Source organism: Eulemur rufifrons, chromosome 28 (genome assembly GCF_041146395.1).
Source record: "Eulemur rufifrons isolate Redbay chromosome 28, OSU_ERuf_1, whole genome shotgun sequence".
Classification (NCBI taxonomy): Eukaryota; Metazoa; Chordata; class Mammalia; order Primates; family Lemuridae; genus Eulemur; species Eulemur rufifrons.
Window position 1 is genome coordinate 17,834,677 of NC_091010.1, and position 24,193 is coordinate 17,858,869.

General features: G+C 46.9%; 2 protein-coding genes across 7 annotated transcripts in view; one reads left to right on the plus strand and one right to left on the minus strand.

Moving 5' to 3' along the window:
* Positions 1–7,988, minus strand: part of POLR3A (RNA polymerase III subunit A) — a 46,947-nt gene extending 38,959 nt beyond the window's left edge. The window contains exons 1-5 of the mRNA XM_069460320.1: positions 7,864–7,988; positions 4,157–4,292; positions 3,743–3,880; positions 3,122–3,293; positions 2,713–2,867 (exon numbers count right to left, since the gene is read on the minus strand). Coding sequence (XP_069316421.1) covers positions 2,713–2,867; positions 3,122–3,293; positions 3,743–3,880; positions 4,157–4,292; positions 7,864–7,907 — 645 coding nt within the window. The 5' untranslated portion in view covers positions 7,908–7,988. The remainder of the gene's footprint in view (positions 1–2,712; positions 2,868–3,121; positions 3,294–3,742; positions 3,881–4,156; positions 4,293–7,863) is intronic.
* A 2,037-nt stretch (positions 7,989–10,025) lies between these two features.
* RPS24 (ribosomal protein S24) lies at positions 10,026–16,783 on the plus strand. Of its 6 annotated transcripts, XM_069459775.1 has the most exons (8): positions 10,026–10,077; positions 11,407–11,472; positions 11,566–11,775; positions 13,104–13,214; positions 13,342–13,344; positions 13,862–13,879; positions 16,271–16,292; positions 16,682–16,783. In XM_069459775.1, exons 1-6 carry the CDS (start codon positions 10,075–10,077, stop codon positions 13,865–13,867), a joined length of 399 nt encoding a protein of 132 aa, XP_069315876.1. In that variant the 5' UTR covers positions 10,026–10,074; the 3' UTR covers positions 13,868–13,879; positions 16,271–16,292; positions 16,682–16,783. The 6 variants fall into 6 exon arrangements, with proteins under 6 accessions (XP_069315876.1, XP_069315878.1, XP_069315877.1 ...); XM_069459777.1 differs by lacking the exon at positions 13,862–13,879; XM_069459776.1 differs by lacking the exon at positions 13,342–13,344.
* The last annotated feature ends 7,410 nt before the right edge of the window (positions 16,784–24,193 follow it).

The window sequence follows — 24,193 nt, forward strand, 5'->3', positions numbered from 1 at the left end:
TCCCCATCTTCCAGCCATGGGTACCTCACAACCATCCAAGGCAGTTAGGTAGGAAACCTAAAACTGATTTAACAGAATTGGAGGGATGGGATAAAGGCCAGACCTCACCTGGAATACCACAGTCAGTACAAGTTGAGTGTTCCTTATCCAAAATGCTTGGGACCAGAAGCATTTTGATTTTGGGTTTTGGAATATTTGCATTATACTTACTGGTTGAGCATATCTGATCTGAAAATCCCAAATCCAAAATGTCCCAATGAGCATTTCCTTTTAGCATCCAAAAAATTTTGGATTTTGGAGGATTTTGGGTTTTGGATTAGGGATACTCAACCTCGACAAGAGATTAAGAACATCATGGAACTGAAGGGCATCTAGGAGGGCACGAGAATCAGCAAAAATCTGGAAGCCATTTCTTAGCAAGAGCAGTTAGTTACCCACGAGGGATAACAACTGCTGCCAAAGAGGCACATGGAGGAGGCTACTGATTTATTCTGCTACGTACCAGGAGAAACAAAACAGGGGCTGATGGAGAGACAGCATGGGAAGGGCTCAGTTTTACAGAAGGAAGACTACCCTAACATCTAGAGCCCTCTGGTGATGGAGTGTGGGCTGCCTGGGGTGGTGGTGACATAACATGGGGCCGGCAAGGTACCAGCCAGAGCAGCCTGTCGCTCAGTCTGCTGAGGACACTGTGGAAGGCATTTTCATCTGGTAGGGGAGACAGGATTGATGAGGTCTATGGAAGGATTCCTGTTTGTATGTCCACCGGCCACTGGATTTGCCTTAATGTGGATTTGAGTGTGAGCATACATTAGTCTTGTGGGGATAGAGTCCATGGTTTCTGTCCAATCCCCAAAGGGGTCTGTGACTTAGAAAAGTTCAATAACCACTCCTCTAGGGTCTCTTGCAACAACTCTATCATGCTTTGCTGCCCATAAGCCATGTGGTTCCGAATTCCTGAAAATTAAATGGCAGAGGCGCATGTCGGGACACGGACACACAGTGAGTGATGTGTCCCACTTGTCTGCATGCTGCCCTCTCCCTGAAGGGTGAACGTAAACGTACTCAAGGACGCTGCACCCTTGTGTGTGTAAGGGGCTCTCTCTGACACAGGGTTGCCTGGAATGAGGCAAATGGTGAATTCACATGTTGTCCCCTCCCCACTTCCCTAGATACTGTAAGCAGACCCAGGATGAGTAACGACCACAGAGGACCTGCCACTGCTCCAAGCACTGTGACAGGCATCAAACAAAAATGGATCTTGCCAAAGACCCAGATTAGCAGAAGAAATAAGCAAATACACAAGATGGAACGCAAGTGATATGATGAAGTGTTGTATGTGGCACAAATAATGTTATGTGTGGCTCAGGAAAGGGCAGGATCAAAGCAGGGTCCAGACAGCAGAGGCTGTGGGGAAGCTGCTAAGGAATGCGGGGGTGGACACTGGGAATGAAGCACACAAGCAGAGGCGGGGAAACCCTCACCTGTTCTCACTATGATTGTGATTGGGACAGCAGTGGCAGTGGCCGTAGTAAATACCACTGCAACTGGGCACCATGCTCCCAGCACTGGCCATGTGCCAGGCACTGCACTGAGCATTTGATCTGAGACTTATCTGTCAATCCTCACAGCAGCCCTGAACAGATGCTCTTGTGATCTTTACTCTACAGATGAGGAAACTGAAGTCCTGGTTGGGTCACATGCTCCTGATCACAGAGCAGGTAGGCGGCAGGGCTGGCTCTAATCTCTCATCTATCTGACCCCAAAGCCAAGGCTCTTAACTACCACCTAAACCTCTAGGGTGTTAACTTTGGTAAAAAGTGGGGTGGGTTGGACAGGGAGGTGACGGCAGCTGGGGAATGCCCTGAGAGCCAAGCTGGATACACCAGACAGGTGACTCTTCATCGGGAGGTGGGTCCCTCTGAGGCCAAATCACTGAACCGGCGGGAGGAAGGTGGTGGAGGGGTGTCAGGGAGGCTGGTCTGACACCAGAGTAGTGTCAGAGCAGAGTGAGCTCATAAGGCCACGGCCAGGAGGGCACGTGACCCCTCATGCTCACTAACCAGGCTGCCACCGGCTTGAGGAGCTCCTGGCTTCCACAGCTGTTAAAAGGACAAACCTACCTTCTCAACCTGCAACTTTGTCAACTTCCTCTGAAGTTGTTTAATACTAACTACCTCGAAGACATCTCCACTTGAATCAGTCGCTGACGCCCACCCTCCCCGATTCCAAGGCTACCACTTTTTCTCCAGATGCCCACACATGGGCACTCGTTCACTTCTGGTCCCTCCCCTGTGACATCCATTTCCACAGTGGTTGGCCAATTCCCATCCCTTCTTATTGCACAAGATTTTCTTGTACATCATGATCCATGTCAGGAATAGGATCTCTTTCAGTTTATGCCCTATACAGCTATGATTTTAAAATTTTTCACAATAAAAATGTAACATGTTACCTGCACAATTAAAAAGTTGCTATTATTAAAAAACAACTAAAGTAAAAACAAAACAAATAGAGTTATAAGGCTAGTCCACATTAAACCCAGTGCCAGAAAAACACCTGTTACAGTCACGTAAATATTACAGGAGAGCTGTCGAACTTACTGGACTTCTCATTTTGGACGAAGGCACATGTGTTGGGGTGGAGAGGGAGCGTGTGTGTGAGACGTGTGCAAGCCGCAGGCAGAGGGCGCACGTGCGTGTTCAGGCTCACCTGTGCCCTTCCCAGCAGAGGCTCTACTTCTTTGTTATGCTCAATGGCTGTTTCAAAAGACTGAAGGAAATTTGATACAATGGGATCCACGACTTTTTTGTTGGTCTTGTATTTCTCGTGAATTATCTTGAGTAATCCACACTTCTTTACAGTTCCTATAAGGGTTAATTTATTCATGAAGAATAAAAAAGTTAGGTTCTTAGATTGGCTGGAGGTTGTAATCTGGTTATAAGATCCCTGAAACCGCTACAGCAATGAAAGATGAGAGGCGCATTTCCCGGTAGTACACCAGTTGCTACGCTCTTAAGCCTAGTTTACAAGGAAAGAAGCTGACTCCAGAACATTACATACAAATAACAAACAGAAGAGTGAATGAACAGGGCTATCTATCACCAAGCATCCCACTCACCATTAAAAGCACCACAGTGATGGCAAATGCTTTTCTTTCGGCATTTATCAGAGATTTTCTTCTTCAGTCCTCGCTTCTGAAGGTAGGTCAGGCCGGGCCTCTTTAGATAATCTAGAAACTGCTTCTTCTCTTCTTGGGACAGCATGATGTGGCAGCAGGTTTTGCAGATCATCTTTTTCAAATTAAGCAAAACAGATAAAAAGAAAACAGCAAATCAGAAAGTCTTCTTTTTAAAATGCCATCCCCTTGTCCTGTACACTTAACTGGGTGACCACACATACACATCTACATGTAGATATGCACAGAGGCAGTCCTGTGTTTATCAAAATACTAACAGTACTCACAGCCAGTGGCAGGATTTTGTTAACTCATTTTTTCCTTTGTGCTGTTCTGTATTTTTTGAGTTATTACTAGTTATTTATTTTTTTTTTTACAATGTATAACCACCATCTTCTCCAGGAAAATAAAAAAATCCTTGAGTAATTTAATGTAGTATGAGATGAAAAGATTAGGCATTTAATTTAAAAACTTCCCGTAGATGGATCTCCCACCATTCACGATTCCTAAGCTCACTCCAGTGTCCCTGACCAATCACTCCAGAATTTATGCCTGCGTGCTTACCTGGAGGATGCCTATGACTGCTCTGAAGTACCCCACGTGAAAACATGGCAGCTCCAGGTCGATGTACCCATAGTGGCCTAGGCAGTCAGCCAAGTTTTTCCCACAGGTTTCACATGGACGGTCCTTCTCGCTCGTACCCTTCGGAGAAAAGCACACCCAGTGATCGATGGAGACCACTGGACAGGAAAGAGGGAGCAGACAGCACACCTAGCCAGGTGACTCAGAACCAGAATCAGCTGGGCAGCTGCAGTGTATGCACACTCAGCTGACTGAGGCTGGAGCCCCTGACTCAGTCTGAGATGTGTGGGGGAGCTGGGCAGTTGGAAAGAAGCCCTTGCTGCATCCAATCTGGAAAGCCACCAGTTTTATCAGCAAGGCAAGACACAGGTACTGGGATGGGGCAGGGGGTCTTACCATCCTATGGTCAAGCACCCCATACAGCAAGGGGGCGTGGTGGTTGTCCTGGCTGTACAGGTTCTTACTCACGACTTGGATGTGCGCCTGCTGGCGCATCTCCTCGGGTGACTTCATTCCAAAGCAGATGTGGCTTCTGGAATGGGAAGAAAAGGGGGAGTCATTACATCAAGGCGATCACATATACAGACCACCATAATCAACTCATCCTCCCAACTCGCTCTACAGGCTCTTCCCACCGGTACCAAATATATTCGAACCTCTCCCATTTTTCCTTCACAAACATTCTTCATCCATCTGGAATCCAGTTTCTACTCTCACCATCAAATCAATGGTGCTCACCAAGGTCACCTGCTGACAGCTGAATCCAATAAGAACGTCCTCATTTTACCTCTCTGCAGCACTGGCTGCACCCCCCTCCCCTCAATCCTAAAGTCCTTTTCTCTCGGCTCTGGTGACACCATACATGCTTTGGGTTTTCTTTCCCTCTTTGACTGCTCCTTCCCCAGTCTTTTGAGGTCTCTTCTTCTACTGCCATCCCTTAAATACTGGCGTCCTATCTCACCTAGCGTTACAACCTCTGTCCCCTTAGCTTTGCATTCTATACATTCCTCCTGAGTGACTGTGTCTCTCATGAACAAGTCATTTGTCAAAACTTTCTGCAGGCCAGCTACTGCTACTCAACTGGACATCTGTATAGACACCTTCTGGACAGCTCCACTTGGATATCTCACAGGCACTTCAAACTTGTCATACTGAAAACAGACCCCAATCCTTTCTCTCCCATATCTGTCCCTGTGCTTGTTTTTCCAATAAATTGGGTGTTTACTATGTGCCAGGCAGGTACCATCCTAGAGGCTGAGAATACAGACTAAATAAGACAGACAAAGCCCCTATAAACACAGAGCTCACAGTTCAGACTGGGAAAGACAGACAATAAACAGATTAAAAAAGGGAATAGATGCAGAGAATTAAAATGATGTAAAGTGGCAGGCGGGGCACGGTGGCTCACGGCTGTAATCCTAGCACTCTGGGAGGCCGAGGTGGGAGGATCGCTCAAGGTCAGGAGTTCGAGACCAGCCTGAGCAAGAGAGAGACTCTGTCTCTACTAAAAATAGAAAGAAATGATCTGGACAGCTAAAAATACATAGAAAAAATTAGCCGGGCATGGTGGCACATGCCTGTAGTCCCAGCTACTCGGGAGACTGAGGCAGAAGGATCGCTTGAGCCCAAGAGTTTGAGGTTGCTGTGAGCTAGGCCGATGTCACGACACTCTACTTGGGCAACAGAGCAAGACTCTGTCTCAAAAAAAAAAAAAAAAATGTGGCAGAGTCTGAGGAGACCACTTTATGTTGCACGGTCAGAAAACCTTTCTGTAAAACTGACATTTAAGCTCTGTTCTGAATATGAGGGAGCGAACCATAAGACAAGTAGGAGGACAAGCATGTGACGCAGACAGAATGACTAGGGCAAAGGTCCTCGGGCTGGCAAAAGCTTGGCATTTTCAAGGAACCAAATGCAAACAGTGCACTGGAGCACAGAGAGCCAATGGTACATGATGAAGTCAGTGAAGCATACAGGGGCCAGATCATGAAGGGCTTGGGAACTCTTGGGGAGAAATTAAATGCCAGTGCACTGGAAAGCTGCTAGAGGATTTTAAGCTCAAAGTGACAGAGATTAATTTGCATTTTAACAGAATCAATAGAGCTGTTTTGTGAGATTGTATTATGCTGAATGGGAGTGGGTGTGAGGGCTAAGGTGGATATGGAGAGACCATGAGGGAGGACAATGCTTCATCCAGGTAAGACACCTGTTCCAGTGAATAGTAACCATTCACACAGCTGCCCAACCAAGAAATTCTGTATGTTGGCCAGGCATGGTGGTTCATGCCTGCAATTCTAGCACTTTGGGAGGCTGAGGGATGAGAATCACTTCTGGCCGGGAGTTCGAGACAAGCCTGGGCAATATAGCAAGACCTATCTCTACAAAAAATTAAAAAATTAGCCAGATGTGGTGGAGTGCACCTGTAGTCCCAGCTACTTGGAAGGCTTCGGCAGGTGGATAGCTTGAGCCCAGGAGTTTGAGGTTGTAGTGAACTATGACCACTACATCTAGCCTGGGCAACAGAGTGAGATTCTACCTCAAAAAACAAACAAATAAACAAACAAAAAAACCCTCCAAAACAGAAACAGAATTCTGTATGTGTATCTCATTTCTCTCACCTCTTATTTGTTCCTTACTTTCCTCACTACCAGGATTTTTAATTTTATACTCCAAGCCTCTCTGAAATCCACTTTTCCTTCAATGACTCTACTGCCCCAGTGCAGGCCACCATCACCCCCTGCCTGGATCTGTGCAATGGCCTCCACGGTCTCCCTATTTCTAATTCTTTTCACTGTGAATCAACAGATCTTCCAGAAGGAGAACTTTTACCAAGAAACTCCCCTGTTTGAAACCCTTCAAAGGTTCCTCACTGCCTGCAAGATGACTCCTTGACACAGTTTCAGGTCTCCTGCTTCTTCTCATCCCCCACCCTCTCTCCCTCAAGCATCCCCTTGAAGAAGGTTGTTCGGTCTGCCTTTTTCTGCCTGGATCCACTAGATGCTCTCAGAACACCCTTTGCCTACCCTTGTCATTGCACGTGTCACATGCAGCCTGACTTGCGCACCTTTTCCAACTAGACTAGGCAGCCAAGAAGGCCTAATTCATGTTGTTGGTTTTTTTTTTTTTTTTTTGAGACAGAGTTTCTCTCTGTTGACTGGGGTAGAGTGCTGTGGCGTCAGCCTAGCTCACAGCAACCTCAAACTCCTGGGCTCAAGCAATCCTCCTGCCCCAGCCTCCCGAGTAGCTGGGACTACAGGCATGCGCCACTATGCCCAGCTAATTTTTCTATATCTATACATATTTTTAGCTGTCCATATAATTTCTTTCTATTTTTAGTAGAGACGGGGTCTCGCTCTTGCTCAGGCTGGTCTCGAACTCCTGAGCTCAAGCGATCCTCCCACCTCGGCCTCCCAGAGTGCTGGGATTACAGGCGTGAGCCACCGCGCCCGCCCATGTTGTATTATTAATGCCCAACACTGGACCCAACACAGAGTACCCTCCTCAGTGTCTGCTGCAAGAATGATTGATTCATTTTTATACTGAGAACTCTAAGCAGAGGCCATGGCCTAATAAATAATCTCTGAATGCGAAAGCCCAAAATACCAGCTTCGTTTCTTTATCCATCTGCTTGTAGTACAGCTTTCTACCTGGCAACTCCATCCCTTAGGTCAGCAAATACTGCCTCCCTATCAGGCGCTTGCGGCAAAACCCGAATTAGACACAGTCCCCGCCCCAGATTGCTCCCCTCGCTGCATCTGGGGAAAGATTCGCGGAACGAAAGAAGTCACCGTAGACTTCGGGAGAACTGGAGCTTCGGCCCAGGGTGCACGCACCGTCAAAGCTCAGGCCATTCCACCTTCTCCGCCCGTGTCCGGGGATCCCCGCCCTCCGCCCCCCGCCCCGGTGGCGATATCCGCTCGGCCTGACCAACACTCTTTGACCTACCCTGGTACTTCTAAGCTTTGGTCACACCTTCGGCTGACTCCTGGCCCTCCCCTTCCAATTGTCCCTCACCTCTGACCCTTAAGGACCCGGGACCGCTGGCCTCGGACCCCCTCTGCCCTTTTTCTCTCCGCCCTGTGGCCACTCTTGATCCCTCTTACATTTTCTTAGCCACATCCGTCTCCCGGAACTGCTCCTTCACCATGGTGACGGCCGCCGGGGCGCCTCCTCGGGACTCGTGCGGCCAGGCTGGAGAAACGATGCTCCCTGCACCTCCCGAGGGTGCTTCTCGACTCGCCGCTAACACACCCGCAGCATCCTCTAGGCCACCGTAGAGCGCCCCACGTGCCCACTTCCTCTTCCGCTACTCGCCTGCGCCTGTCTGCCAAGAGAGGCTCCCGGCACTCCGCTTTGTGCATTCTCTCTACACCGCCATCTGGCGACATTGCCTTGAAACTGCATCAGGGCCTGCGCTGTATTTTTAAAATTCTATTTCCGGTCCGTTTAGCCAGGTCGTCAGACACTTGCTGAGAAACTATTAATACATACACCCTTTAGCCTCTAGACTTTTAGACAGCCAGAGAGCCAAAAATTGCATAAAATCGAAAATCATCATCAACATCGATACCATCTAAATTCTCCTGATTGATTAGGTGAAGAAGATGGAGCCTCTAAGGAACCGGTCATGGAACAGAGAACAGCATGGTGATGACCAAAAAGAAAAATAAGCAGAGCAAAAAACATGGATGGGAATGTGCCTCCAGTTCATAAAGTTATTTTGGGGAAAAAAAGAATACAATTTATATTCTTGATTACAAAAACAGAAGCTAAAAATTTGTCACTTTACAGTGAAAACTGAGCTATGGTAAGCTACAGTGTAGAACAGGAAGGAGAGCAGGAGTGACTCCATGACAGGCTGAACCTCCCGGAATAGGCCTAAGTTTAGGTTTCCCCACGCGGGTCCTCCCCTTCCCCAAAATACCGCTGATGACAACTAACAGGTCCAGGACTTGGAACAAACCAATCAGAAGCCAACACGACCTTGGAGCCAACCAATCAGGAGCCAACACGATCAGCCACTTTTTAAGGAGCAAATGAACTAAGGGAGGGAGGCGGATGGTGTGCCCAGTGCATGTAACTTACTGAAGAGTATAAAAGCTTAGTTTTTACCCCAGGGCTGGGTCCTGGTTCCTGGAGAGGCCACTGCATTGGCGCTCTGGGACTTGGACCCTAGCTGGAGCTAGCCAATAAACTCCTTTGCCTTTTGCAGCCTCGGTGACTCTGCCTCTCTGTTCCTGGGGCCAGGGGAACCGGTTCTAACCAAGGAAAGAAAAGGGAAGAATGGGAAGCGAAGATCATCCAATGTATTGAAGAAATAAATTGTTTGCCTACAGCCTGTTACAGCCTGTGGAAGGTGATCCTAGTGTAATATCTTCGTGCATGAAACTGGCAAGGAAACCACACCACCACAGGGCTCAGCGCTGCAGAACCTGGCACTAATTCCTTACTATTTGTGAAAAACTCTAAACAGAACCTAACAAAGTGGTTCAACACCTCTGAATTTTAAGAAGGGATGCCATCTTATTTTCAGATGCCAAGGATCTTTACGAGTAAAGCATACCAGGTACTAACTTATTTCAATACTCAACCACTGTATTCTTATTCAGAAGAATATGAGAAAGCTGCCCTCAAAGCCTGCACCCTGTTCTCGTCCACACTGTTTTTGGGAAGTACGTCCTAATTTTCCTCTTTGAACATGCACATTTACGTTCCTTATCTTTATATGTCTCTTGCACTTTAAGCAAAACATTTCTGGATCAACCAAATATTTATTAAGTTAATTTTGTGTAAGAACTAAGATTTGCAGAAAAAGCCAAAGACTTTTATTTTGAATCAGACTTACCACAGAAGCTTCAAAAACAATATTTATGAATAATAAATTAAAACGGAGAATGTTTTGTACTTGAAATAACAAAGGTTTCGGGTCAGGGTTTCTGCAGTCTCCCTAAGCTGTAAAACGAATAGGGAGGATCTCCTAAGGTGCCCTCCAGGCTTACCCACCTCTAACTCGGAAGGGAGCGATTTAAACTACGTTTGGTTGACGGTGACTCTAGGTAGGTACCATTCAGCATAACGAATTGAACTGAAATTGAACACGTGCTTGCGGAAACCTAGTTCGCAGGGGTGTGGCCAAAGGTCAGTGAGGCGGGACCGTGTGCATTTTCAATCAGGCATTAGCACGGTCAGCTTCACGATCCTGGCCACGCCCTCACGTCGGCGCCAGCCGGGGTCCTTCCGTGCGCGTTGATATGATTGGCCGGCGAAGAGCGGCTCTCTCTTCCTCCCTGGCTGCTTGAGGGTTGACCGCCATCATGGTGAGTACCCCTGCACCCGTGCAGTCATCGGCCGCATATCCGAGCCATCCTTCGTTTTCTGGTCCTGCCGTGTGAGCTACAGGCGCCCGAAGCCCCGTTGCTCGTCTCTGTCCGTGTCTGGCGCAGGCTGGTTGCCAAGGGGCCTAGGGCCGCTGGCAGGGAGTCAGGGCAGGCGGGCTGCTCTGCCGAGCTGCGCTGCAGACACGGACACGCTGGGCTTTGATTTCCAGGTCCTGGGCACTGCGAGAGCAGTTGCTGCGCTTGTCGACCGCCTGGGGCACAGTAGATGGAGTGGGGGATAGACACTTAGTAGGCACATCTCGCCTGCAGTCCCGAATTGGGCAAGGCAGGTTGTAGGTGAGTGATGGCAGCCCAAGAGGTGAAGAAGATGCTGGCTGCTCCCGGGCTAGTTGCGGCGTGTGAAACCGTTCCCAAGTGTAAGCTAGAAAACGTCATCTTAATTAATGGTTCTTCTCGCCCCGTATTGGGGAAACCGAGGCCCTGGAAAGGGATACAACCAAAAGGTGGTCTTGTAGTCAGTCCCTACTTGTTAGCTTGATCATTAAAGGCTCCAGCTCCCGTTTAACTCCACCTGCAAACAATTTTTTCTTCTCTGATCCTTTATCTTCAAGAGTTTCATACTATTGAGGTGAATTTAATTGAGTGTGGTTTCTGAAAACTGCATTGGAAAGAAGTGTAGCAAGTCAGTTGTTGCTATGAAAGTCTCTTCCTCCGTTTTGATAATACTGTTCTTTTTTTAGTCAGCATAAAGTTGCTGAATGCCCATATTGTTTGGTAGTTACTTAATAAAATGCCTTGTTTTGTAGGCTCTTAGGTGGCTATCCCAGAAGGGTAGATTACATGGAGGAAGTGAGTGCAACGTTAGTGTCAAATTTTTGCAGGATGTTATAAACACAGCTCTGTGAGTGTAACTTTTATATGAACTGCAGTAGTTTTTATTTCAGAAAAGTGGTTCTCAGTTGAGGGTGAATTTGCTCCTAAGGGAGCAGTTGGCAAAGTCTGGAGACATTTTCGATTGTCACAACTGGGTGGCATGTAGTGGTCAGAGACCAGGGATTCTTATAAATATCTAAAAATGTACAGGACATTTCCCAAGCAAAGAATTATCCAGAGCAAAGTATCAGTAGTGATGAGGTTGAGAAACCCTGCTCCAGAGTGATAGCCATAATGTAAAAAGTGCAGTAAGATTTATATATTTACATAAAACTGAGTGTCATGTGAGTTTGGCATAGTTCTAGGTCTTGGAAAATCACAGCAAGGTTAAGAAAAGGTTGAGTAGTGTTATTAACTAGGATGTTATGTTTTCAGAACGACACAGTAACTATCCGGACCAGGAAGTTCATGACGAACCGACTACTTCAGAGGAAACAAATGGTGAGGAAGGGCACATCAACATTTGGTTCATTGTTTTTTATTTTAAAGATTTGTTTTATTATAATGAACACTAAATTTGATACTTCCTTTTAGGTCATCGATGTCCTTCATCCTGGGAAGGCAACAGTACCAAAGACAGAAATTAGGGAAAAACTAGCCAAAATGTACAAGACCACACCAGATGTCATCTTTGTATTTGGATTCAGAACTCACTTTGGTGGTGGCAAGACGACTGGCTTTGGCATGATTTACGATTCCTTGGATTATGCAAAGAAAAATGAACCCAAACATAGGCTTGCAAGGGTAGGTGTCTTTCATTTGTTCAACGGTTACTGAAGATTTATTTTTTCATTAGCATTGTGTTGGTGTAGTAGAATGAGCAAGACCAAGAGGTCTGGGAGGGACAACATATAGATGTGAAGAAACCTGAAGGGGTTAGGAAAAAAGGTTATTTGATAAAATGCACAGGCAGAGTGTGGGGTTCAGAATTGGAGTCTGGCATTTGAGGTGGGTTCAGAGGGCAGATAAAATAGTGCTCATGGAGATGGGATGGGGGCGAGGGTTGTTATCCACAGAGGAAGTAGGGGGATGAGTTTGGAAAGGTAGCCTGGCACCAAATTCACTGAGGCCCTTTAATACCCAGTGACCAAGTTTGGACTTAATCCCGTAGGTAGCCAGGAAACATGAAAGGTGTTGGATCGTATGCTCAGTGTCAAGCACTATAGAGTGAACTACGGCAGTGGACAGGCAAGCTCCATGGATTACATTCTAGTGAACAAGCAAACATTATTAGCTTGAAATGCTACTTTTATGTACCCTTTTAACCTATTTTACTCCCTTCTTTAAATCTTGCCATACAATATCTGTGAAGGAAAATCCTGGTGATACGGTAGATAAATGCCACACCATTTTTTTTTTTTCTTGAGACAGGATTTCACTCTGTTGCCTGGGCTAGAGTGTAGTGGTGTCATCATAGCTCACTGCAGCTTCAGACTCCTGGGCTCAAGGGATTCTCCTGTCTCAGACTCCCAAAGTGCAAGGATTACAGACATGAGCCCCCGTGCCCAGCCCACACTATTTTAATTGGGTTCATGTTCTGAGAAGGCCTTGCTGAGGAGGTGACATTGAAGCTGAGATCCCTGTAAAGATTTAGAAACAGTGTTCTGTTCCTTTTAGGCAGCAGGAACAGGAAGTGCAAAGGTGGGCAGAGGTGTAGATTGGAATCTTCTTGGTGGGGAGGGTCAAGATCTTGGTAAAGGCTTCTTTTCATCAGGGAGTGATAGGGAGGTGAAGTGGAAGGAGACCTTGAAGGGAAGCCAGTTGGGAGATGTGTTATTTTGGTGGTGCAAAAAGAAGAAATAATAGCTATGGGTTCAAGGCTGGACAATAACAGCTAATCTTCTGAATTTCCCATTCAAAGAGTGTCAGGTGGACCATTTGTTTCCTGTGAGGGTATTCTGTACTTCTCTTCATTTGTTTGTTTTACTACAAACAAGTATTAAATGTACTTGAAAGGTTTTGGTTTGGAAAATTGCGTTTCTTAAGCTCTGACTTAGTTTCCCTCCCGGGCTGGTGGGTAATGATGAGTTAATGCTGGCAAGTCACCTAGGTAATGCACCCTTCTCCTTCAGCATGGCCTGTATGAGAAGAAAAAGACATCAAGAAAGCAGCGAAAGGAACGCAAGAACAGGATGAAGAAAGTCAGGGGGACTGCAAAGGCCAACGTTGGTGCTGGCAAAAAGGTATAGTTCATCAAGGAAAACACAGAAAGGTCATTAATTGTAGGTCTTTAGTTTCTAGAAAAGGAGTTTTGTTTTCTTAATAACCTTTCTTAATGTTTTTTCTTTTCTCTCTTCTTCTGGATTACAGAAGGTAACATGCTTTGAGAAGCTACGTAGCACAGTGTCTTAACACCTCAGTAGAGTAGCTCATCCCGACCCTCACAGAATAGCACAACGTTGGGGCCACATTGGTTCAGTGACCCTGGTGGATACCTTTCAAGACCTACCACAAAAAGTTTTCATTTTACTACTAATTGGCATAGACTGTTACAGGAGGAGCAGATCTTGTTCCCTGGGATTTAACTTATTTTCTTAACATGGACACTGGTTTAAGAAGCGGTTGGACCAATGTGGCCCGTTTTTTCCTGGCACGCTGGAGAGGCAGCAGAGATCTCAGATTGCTTTCCTCTCCGGTTGGCCAAGACCTTAGTGATTTTAATGCTAAGCTACCGGCTTTGCCAGCTATAAATAGTTGAAATAGTTTTACTTTTTGAATAGTTTGAATGGAATTAAGGTGTTGGGTTGTTAATTTACAAATAATCAAGTGTTCTGTGAACTTTTTTTTTGTTTGTTTTCCCCTCTACTTTCTTGGATTTCTTGTTCATCAGAAATGAAGTGTCTGGCAGGTACTGAGATTACGAGCACGGTGTGGGGATGCATCACCTTCACTGAGTTTGCTTTGATGCTTTGCATGTTGGCTTTCGGACGACAGTTTTATAGTGTGGTCTATTACAATGCCAATGCTATGTTTTAAGATAGTATATTATGAACAAAGGAGAAAATCTCTAATCACATTTATTTTGGAAACTCAAAAATGCATGTTACATGATGGAGTGACTCACCGGAGGAAGGTGGGTCCTCTACCCAATAGTCACCTTTTAACTTCCACTTGGGAGATGCTGCGTTCCAGAGAATCACATATGAAGGAGATGGCTCTAGTTCACACTGGGCTTGGGAAGGGCTCTCATCTAGGGAGCAGTCTTTTCCCTCTGGAGCCAGGAGACAGATGATTCTCTGGCAGCTCTGGTAACAAACTGGTCCGTAAAACTTGGCAAAGCCTCTGTCCTCGTGGTAGGCACTCAAAACTGCCTTTTACTGTTTCCATTGTTTCTTATGACTTAAACTCCAATATTCACCGTGGTGTCTTTTTTGAAATAGAAACTTTTTGAGCTATTTGTATATTCACACCAAAGCTTTTGATAGATACGCTTTTTCCACAAGCATTTGGTCAAAATGGCTCACTACCCTATTTTAAACACATTTTGCACATTGAATAGCCCATGTTTGTAATGTGGGGTGGGGGGAGTGGGGTTTTGAAACTGATGGCGGCAGCTCCAGTGGCTTCCTTTTATAATCAGTCACTCCCTGCCAGGCAAGGCAGTAAACTTAGCATTGCCTGCCCAGGAATTCCCAGTGCCATGGAGTTAGCAGTAATGAGTGAACTGCCAGCAGAGCTACTCACTGCTTAGAACTGCTTCCTGTTTGTGAGCATTGTACCTATTGAGAGAAGTTGCAAAGAGCCAGTCAAAATTTGTCTTCTGACCTGGGTCTGAAGGATGTCTAACACGTGATTCCTTTCTTCATTCAGCCTTTGAGTCCCACGAGTTAGTGCGCTCAGCCTTTGAGTCTCACTTGTACAGAGGGGCTACCTGTGGGGACCTGAGCCATCAATGTTCCTGCTTCAGGTTGAGCGGGTGCATCTCACTAGCACTGCTCTGAAAAGCCAGTTGGAAAATGAATGCATAAATGAGCACATAAATTCTTTTGGCTTGGGGGAAAAAAAAAGTCAGGCATAGCTATGTTCCTTTTAATCCTGTTTTGTTCAGATGTTAGAATTGGTATTTGTTCTTGCCTTTTGGTTGCAATGTTTTTTTGTTTTTTTTTGAAAGAGTCTTACTCTGTTGCCAGGGCTAGAGTGCTGTGGCATCAGCCTAGCTCACAGCAACCTCAGACTCTTGGGCTCAAGCGATCTTCCTGCCTCAGCCTCCCGAGTAGCTGGGACTACAGGCATGCGCCACCATGCCCGGCTAATTTTTTCTCTATATATTTTTAGTTGTCCATATAATTTCTTTCTATTTTTAGTAGAGACAGAGTCTCGCTCTTGCTCACGCTGGTCTTGAACTCCTGAGCTCAAACCATCCACCCGCCTCGGCCTCCCAGAGTGCTAGGATTACAGGCGTGAGCCACTGCGCCCGGCCTGGTTGCAATGTTTTAAACTAAGGCATAAGTAGTCTTACATGAGGAATAACTGTACTATTTTTACTTAATCTAAATTGTGCTTCCCTTAAAATACTAATTTGTATTACTTTTGTGGCTGTGAATGAATGGTGTCTTTTAAAGCATTGGACTGAGACAGCTTTTAAAAGACTTGCCTGATCATTTAGAGCAAGAGTCCTCAACCTATATGAGTTGTATAATTATTTCATTATATATTACAATGTAATAATAATTGAAATAAAGTGCACAATAAATGTAACACACTTGAATCATCCTGAAACTATCACACCCCATCCCTGATCTGTGGAAAAATTGTCTTCCATGAAAACAGTCCCTGGTGCCAAAAAGATTGGGGAAGGCTGATTTAGAGCCCTCCCACTGAGGTTAAATTAGAGTTTAGTCTGTGATGATTCTCAAGTCTTGACAGTGGTGTTAGTGTGCCCAACCAGAGCAGAGGGGCTGAGGCACAGGTGCGTGTACTTTATCAACATCTAGGCAGTGGCATCCTGGACTGGTACCACATTGGCATAATGATCTCTTCATTGTGAAGTTACATGCCACCTTGTTTGCATAAGAACCACAGTAATCAGGCAAAGTGTTCTAAGAATTGGGAGGAATAAAATCAATGAGCGTATCTTCAGGGGTATTCTGTATACAATTGCAAAGAACCAAATGGTCATCTTTAAGGTCTCCCGATTGCATGCACTTAAATGCAGATTATTTTGGAGTTTGAAAAGGGACTAATAATGAAATGTTTCTTTCCCTCTTTCCTCTCTTTCCCTTCCCCGCCACTGATTCAGTGAGCTGGAGATTGGATAACAGGTATAATTCAAGCTTTTGATGTAGATCACTAGACTCCTTAGTTTACTGATGCAGTAGTTTAAAAGTAGATCGTGTGAAATAGATTTAGAAGTAGATTTACAAATGTTTTGAAGAGTTGTAACCTGTTAAAATACTAACAGTGACATGGTTTTGTTTTTAAAATTTAGTAATACTTACCCAACCCATTTTTTTTTGTTTCATTCCTAACTTGAGTCTTTGTAAGTTTTTTTCATGTTTACATTGTTATGATTGCACAAATAACTTGATGTGTTCTAGGTTACTAATATTTGTTCTGCATGAGTTTGTTAAGTTTGGAATTTGTTGAAGACTAATTTTTAAGGTATTTTAAAGGCAGTTGCTGACTAACCTTCTTTTCTCTTGATTGACAGCCGAAGGAGTAAAGATTCTGCAGGGACGTTATCTGCAGCCATCGTGTGGATTTTTCACAAGAAGATTAATAAACTTAAAAACTTTCATGTGTCTGGTTGTTTAAAATATATTTAGTTTTCTGGGGATGTTAAAAGTTAGTCTGCTGTTCTGATTTAAATTCCCTCCCAAGTTCATATATTCCATTAAGCATTCAGTGAAAACTTGGTGTAATGGGGTGGTATTTGTCCTTCCCTTTAATGGCACGATGTCAGATGTAGAGCGTCAGCAGCGTATCGGGCCAGTCTGGTATGCTACATGTTAATATTTGCCATCAGAGCAGTTGGTTAGTATCTAAAAGAGACACTTGAATCTGGACACCTTTTGGTTTTCCTAGATCCCAACTTAGTTCTTGTTAACGTTAAAAATTATTTGCTGGCCTCAGTGGAAATTAAAATGACTGGATCACATCCTCTTCATTTACCTTGAAGTAAATAGGACCTGTGAATAGTTATCTGTGTATTGCAGGTTTCTACTTACAGAGCAAATGAGTATTGTATGAGTGGGGGATTTCAAGGGGCCTCCAGTCCAGTGAATATTTGGGTGTAATGTATAATTGTCTGGTAAATAAGTCATCTGATTGTGATTTTTGTGAACATAGAGGGTCATCTGTGTGCTGCTGTTTCTTTGCCACATGCTGATTCTTAGGTTGTCTTATTCAGAACTAGAGACCTGAACTATGGGGGTTGTTGGTCAGTTGGATGAAGTTGGGAGATTTGAGGATGGGACATTTTAGGATGACAGGTGACTTGAGAGGTTAGGGAATATAAGTTGGAGAGCTTGAATGTTGGGGAGGGATAGAAAAGAAGCATGAAGAAACGAACAAGGGTGGATTATGGGGTTTGGATGCTGTTATTTCCTGTGGGTCATGTTCATTGATTGGTTCATGCCTTGTGTCCATCTGGGAATCAAGTTTGTAAATGCTGTGAGAACTGTGGAAGAAAGCTCTAGAGAAATCTAGGAAGCAGTGGGGAACTGAAAGACCTGGTTGCTTGGGCATGAAGGGGACCTAGGAAGAGCAATAACCATGGAAGCAAAAGGGACAGGAAGGTTGGCAGAGCCTTTTGGAGTGAGCATGGTGCAGCCCCATGTAAATTAATGTGCCTGAGCTTGGTGGCCAAGGCTGCTTGGCATAGGTGCTCCATTTGTGGCTCTGCTGAGGCTGCATACTTGATTTTGTGGAACCCATGGCCCTGTGGGTTCTCTTGCTAAAGAATCTGCTCTGCTCCCTTGCCTAGGACCAGGAATTAAGACCAGTCAGCCTACTGGCAGGGCAAGTGTGGAAGATGGGAGGAGGGGGGGCATTTAGGCCTGCAGAGCTTCAGTTTTCACCAAAACAAGTAGTGTTTGAAGGGACTGGCTGCTTTTTTGACGAACTGAGTGCATAGAGGCCAAAGGTCATGCCTGTGGGCAGTAAGAGATGCAGTTTCCTGTGACTGAGCTGGGGTGTGGGAGCAGAGAAGGCCTGTGGTGAGCAGCCTGCAGGGGCAAGACTGGCGAGGGCATCCTGGGGGGGCTGAGGGGACAGGATGCGAAGTGCCACTGGGAGCAGGGCTAGTGGAAGCAGTGGAGCAGGAACCGAAGGGAAGGAGCTGGTTTTCATAGAGTGGGGTATCGGGCTGATGTGAAGATAAAGGGCACAGCTGCAGGAACCTGGCTGGAGTGAAGGTTGGCGTCAGAGTCACAGCGTGGGGGTGGGGGCCTTTTCTGTTTGGCTGTACTCAGGGCAGAAGTCATTTATCAGTAGTCTCTGGAGAGGCTTGGATTTGGGTTAATGGGCTGGGCCTGTTTTTCCAGGGAAATTGGCTTGGCTGGGATATTGCAGAAGTCAAACTGGCAGTCTTGGGCTGTAAGATTTGTTAGGCAAATAGATAGCATTTGGGAGCTTGGTAAGTTTTATGTAAAGATCCAGATTTCCAGCCTCCTGAAGTAGCTGAAGAAGCAGGTAGCCCACTGTCCTGCGTGGTGACAGTTGGCAGGGCCAGAGGTTGGCTGTGTCCCTTGGAACAGGTGTGTTCTCCAGTCCTCCCCACTTCTCCAGTAGTCGGCTTGCACCCTCGTCTACCTTCCCTCTGCGCTTCTCTTCCATCCAGTCCATTTGGGTGTTTTGGGGGAAGTCACCTGGTCCCTTGTTTGGGTTAACCTCTCTTTAAATTGGGGTTCCCAAGGGCACCTGCTCAGCTGCCCTGACTCAAGGCTATTTTGAGGCTCAGGATTTAGCATCTGTGAGAATAGTTTGGAAACTGTAGTGCTAAGCAACTTTATGTGTCAGGAAGCAAGGACTTGAGGGAATTCACTTAAAATTGTGGACAATTGTGCTATTGAACTTGAGGATTCTTGGAGATTCAGCACTTTGTAGGCCCTGACAGTAACCAGACCACACTCTGCTGTCAACAGGCTCTGGAAGAGCCTTCATAAAAATGCAAAGTTGACTTAACTAAGCTGAGTCAACAGTGAGAGAACACATCCCTCCCCTCAACTTTGTGTTGGTGGGAAGCTGTGGCTTAACGAGGGGTAGCGGGGATCTTTGAAGAGTCTGGAGGGAAGAGGAGCCAGAGGTGGTTCTGGAGGGGCACAATATAAAGTGTCTCCAGGGAATATTTGGGGTGCTTTTTAGCTTGCGCTAGCACCACACCCTTGATTTCTGTTTGTAGCTGGAAGCACCCCAAGTAATCAGGCAGCTTTAATTCTCCTCTGCTCTTCCCTGGCAAGTTGGTTATTTTGAGCTACCCTTGAAGACAGCATCTTACGTCATACTCGTGGAGCTGCGGCAGGTACCGTTCTAAACTGTATGAGCAATGGTCTCCATTAATCTGCAAAATAACCCTAAGAGGCAGGTCACGTGGACCCATATGTTGGAGAGGATGTAGAGCAGTTAAGCAATTTACTAACGTCTCAGCACTAAGTAAGTGGTGCGGCTGGGACTGGATCGCAGTTGTCTGACTCCAAGTGTCACTATTTATTCAGTCATTCATACTGAGGAGCTACTTTCTGCTGGGTGTATGATGGTGTGTAACACTCGTGATTTGTATATGTACTGTGTGCTCAGCAAGGTGCTAGTTGCCATGGGTTTGTTGAACAAGTATCGGATGGCCAACAAAATTCCACATTTACTGGCCTGCTATGTATCCCTGTTCTAGGAGCTGGGGAGATAAAGAAGCTATTCCTGTCCTTAAACCTCAGGGGAAGTTAAAAACAACTTACGCATGATCTCGTGGCCTGGCTCCTGTTCCTTACCATGAAGTAGCATACAGTGCGTGGTTGTGACATGATGGGAACATGGAACCAAGATCAGTGTAGGGAGCTGAGTCCTGGAAGGCTGGGAGAAGTACAGTAGTCCCCGTATCCTTAGCTTGACTACCTAAGTGCTCAGTTACCTGTGGTCAGCTACGGCCCAGAAAATCATCATAGCTTGATGGTCCAGGATAACCTGAAAGTGATGATCCTCCTAAGGTAATGTCAGAAGGTCCATAGCCTAATGCTGTGTCACAATGCCTATGTCATTCACCTCACCTCAGCTTACCAGTAGGCATTTTCTCTCACATCACAAGAAGGCTAAATACAGTGTAATAAGATGTTGAGAGAAACCACATCCATACAGCTTTGCTTGCAGTATAATTGTTTTATTATTTATTCATCTCTTACTATGCCTACTTTAAAAATTAAAATGTATCATAAGTATGTATGTATAGGATAAAACATGGTGTGGCCAGGTTTTGGTACTATCTGTGGTTTCAGGCATCCACTGGGAATCTTGGGACATATCCCCTGTGGATGAGGGAGTACTACTGCAAGACCAGCTGGGGTAAAACATGATCTCGTTTGGATGCGCAGGAGAAGGGTTTCATCTGAGGCCGTGAACGATGGGAAAGCGGGTGGGAACAAGCAGCCGTGGGACTGCAGTCATTCTGCAGGGAGAAGAGTGTGCAGGTAGGCATTCTTTTGAGTCAATGAGACGGAAAGCCCTCCTGCATGACTTTGGTGGCTTCCAGCAGAGTTTTGCACAATGCATTTCTGGTGGGAGAAATTCCATTTCAAACATAGACTTCAGGTTGGCTGCAAGAGCACAGAAGTATGACACTTGATTCATTTGTGCTGGCAAAGCAGAGGGGCTCTCCTGGGGTCTAGAGCTCTGTGAACACACCTCTACGCATTCATTCATCTGTCCTTCCCCATCCACTCACCCTGAACTTCCTGTATGCCAGATGGGGGGAGGCAGAAGTGGGACCCCCATCCCAGTGCCTACAGTCTGGGTGGGAGTTAGGGTAAAGTGAGATCCTGGTGGGAAATGAGTCAGGAGAGGTCAGCAGGGAGCAGATCAGGGAGGACCTTGTATCCCAGGCTGAGGATTTCTCTTGCTCAATGTTTTGGCTGAATAAAAGCAAATGCTGGAGAATTAAATGTTCAGCAGTGGATCGAGTATCCTTGTCACATGCTGAGTTCCTCCACACAGGAAATACCTAGACTGCTTATCATGCATGGTGGAGAGGGGATTTGTGCAGAGGGTTATGGGTTGGTGAGGTGGTATTCAAGTAATGTGGCTTGGTGGACAAATGACCAGACCAGGAATCAGGAGACCCAGTTCCTAATCCCCAGTCAGCCTCCAGCCAGCTGGGGCCATGGATGAGCAAAGGACTTCCCTTTCCTGGGCTTCCACTTCCCTGTCTCTGTATCAGGTACAAGGGATAGACAAGTAGTCCCCAAGCCTGGCACCTGGGGGCTTGTTAAAAATACAAATGCCCAGCAGCTCCCAACCTTTTTGGCACCAGGGGCTGGTTTCATGGAAGACAATTTTTCCATGGACTGGGGATGGGGAGGTGGGGTGCGACGCTCAGGCGGTGATATGTGCCCTGTTTCCTAACAGGCCATGGATGGGTAGCGGGCTGTGGCCTGGGCATTGGGGACCGCAGCAAATGCCCAGCCTCTTGCCCGTGGGCGTCTGGACTTTTACCAGCTTCCCAGGTGTTGCTGCTAATCAGCCAGGTTTGGCAAACTTTGGACTAAAGGGTCTCTAGAGTCTCTTCTGCCCGAAAATTCTGTGTCTTTGGGAGGAGATGCTGTCTCTGTCCTCAGGAAGCAGGTAAATGAACAGTAACACTATTTCCTACTGATTAATGATGGTAGAATAGCTAACATTGAGTGCTTACTATGTGTCAGGTACTGAGCTAAGTCTGTTGCACAAATTATCTCATTTACCTTTTACAAATACTCTGAGGGAGGTACTATACTCCATCTTACAGATGAGGAAACTGAGGCTTAAAGGGGCTAAGGAACTTGGTCAAAGTTATGCAGCTCTGACGTTCTGTGATAAACTTGCAGACGTTTGTGGAACGTCTCACTGAGGAACCTGAAATTGAGCTGAGCCTTCGTGGGTGCACAGGGATTAGCTAAGGCAGTGGTTCGCCAAGTGTGGTCCTGGACAGCAGCGTCAGTGTCGCCTGGGATCCCCTGGAACTGGGAACTGGTTTGGAATGCAGATTCTTGGGCTCCACCCTAGAAATACTGAATCAGAAACTGAGAGTGGGGCCCAGCACCCTGTGTTTTGCCAGCCCTCCAGGTGATTCTGATGCAGGCTAAAGTTAGAGAGCCACTGAGCTGAGGGGAGGGGAGGACATTCCAGATGGGAAGGGCTGTGGAGACCAGGAAGGATGGTGCTGCAGAGGGCCCCGTCAGTGCCTTTCTCTTTGGGGACAGAAGGAGGGCTGATGCACCACGGACTCCCACGAGGGGGCGCTGTGGGCACAGGCTTGGAAGCCGTCCGCTTTGTTGTCTAGGCAGCTACCTTTGTGGAGGCAGGAAAACAGCCTGATGCCAGATCAACTGGAGCGATCACTCTTTCTTCTCAGAGAAGGTCTAATGGGGGTGGTAATCTTGTTTATAGGATTCGTAGGGAATCTGAACTCGTACGGAAGCTGAACCTGGAGGGCTTTCTGCTGTTTGCACGTGCATGGCGATGTCTACCCACCTGTGCTGCAAGGTCTCTGCAGAGCCTGCCCAAACAGCGGTCCCCTTTTGTGGCTGCCCAGACAGGCAGCTTGCTGTGTCTTTGCGGGGGCTGAACACTAGAACCCCAGCAGCCTGGTTCTGGTTCAGTGTCCTCCCTACAGTGCTATGCCTCTGTCCTGTGCTTGGACAAGCTTGGGTGGAGGCCAGAGCGAGGGTCGCAGGACCTGCCTCCAAGCCTTAGCGCTGCCCCGCCACACTTGTGATCTCTGGCAAGTCCCCTCTCTCCTCTGGGCCTCAGTTTCCCACGCCGTAGGATGAGGGAGTGAAGCTGAGAAGGCGGCTCTCAGCATCTCTTTCTCTACACATACACGTTAATAAAATCCCGCCCTGGGAGTTGAGGAAGAGACTGCCTTGTGCTTCTCGGGGACCTGGGATCGCAGGGAAGCTGGGAGCCCTGCTACATGACATCTGCCTCCCGTGTCCATTTAAATAAGCATTTCCAGGGACTTGGTGCGAGACAATAAGGTAGGGTTTTTAAAAAAGTCTGGGTCTTCAGGTGTCCAGGATTTGCTTCTATAGATTTCTGCTCCGTGCTGCTTGGAAGAGGGAAAAATTTACACCATGTTCTACTCATCTCAGCTGCAGTGTGTATTTCTTCCAAAAATACATTGCCTTGGAGGGGCTTCAACATCCACCGCGTTAATCCAGGGATTGGCATCCCGCACTCACCGTAACCGCTCACCCAGCAGAGCCGCCGCGTTGCCTGGGCCGTAAGTCTCCGGAACTGCCTTTTCGGAGTGCTGTGATGAGCACATCACTGGCCACATGGGGATTCGGAGGGTGTCTGGTCCAGCCGTCCGCTGGCTCCCACCATCTATGGTGATGTTCAGAGAGTTTGGTTAGGAACTGCCCAACCCACAGGCAAACACCATCGAGCTGCAGCTCTGGTTGGTGGAGGAAACATGCTAAACAAGGTGCCTCTTCCCTCAGGCCTCCTTGGAGAGGGAAAGGGAAGCTCTTCAGGTCACCTGGCCCCTCCTGCTTGGGGATGAGGCCCCTGAGGCACAGAGAGGTTAGGTGACCTGCTCCAAGTCCCTGAGCTCCTTAGTGGTGGGGAAAGGAGTGAGCTTCAGGCCCCTTCCCCTGGAGCTCGCTCTGCTCCCTGCCGCAGGTGAGCCATCGCTGCTCAGCTGCTGCTTCCTTACATTTTTGCGGTTACAAAGCACCGCAGTGTTGCCTGGGATACCTTTTCCTTGCCATTCGAGTAGTTGCCCTGTCCTGTCTCACAGAGTCTGTCCTGGCATGGAAATGCTCCCTGGGCACTGAGAGTTGAGACGTCTACAGTGGCGCTCCCTGAGCGGGCACTGTCATTGGCTCAGCTGGTGTGCTAGGTAGGAGGCCTTCTGCTGCAAGTAGCTGGGGACTCAGCCTCCGCGGCCTTCAGCAGTGAGGCCGGTTGTTAGCTCATGCAAGGAGCCCTCTAGACGCTGAGGGGACTTCAGGGTTGGTGGATGCTGCAGTTCAACAGT

Bases quoted from the DNA above. Each gene is read 5' to 3' on its own strand.
- RPS24 (XM_069459774.1), top strand. The intron at 11,473-11,565 runs GTGAGGAAGGGC...ACTTCCTTTTAG, and splicing joins TACTTCAGAGGAAACAAATG to GTCATCGATGTCCTTCATCC. The intron at 11,776-13,103 runs GTAGGTGTCTTT...CTTCTCCTTCAG, and splicing joins CCAAACATAGGCTTGCAAGG to CATGGCCTGTATGAGAAGAA.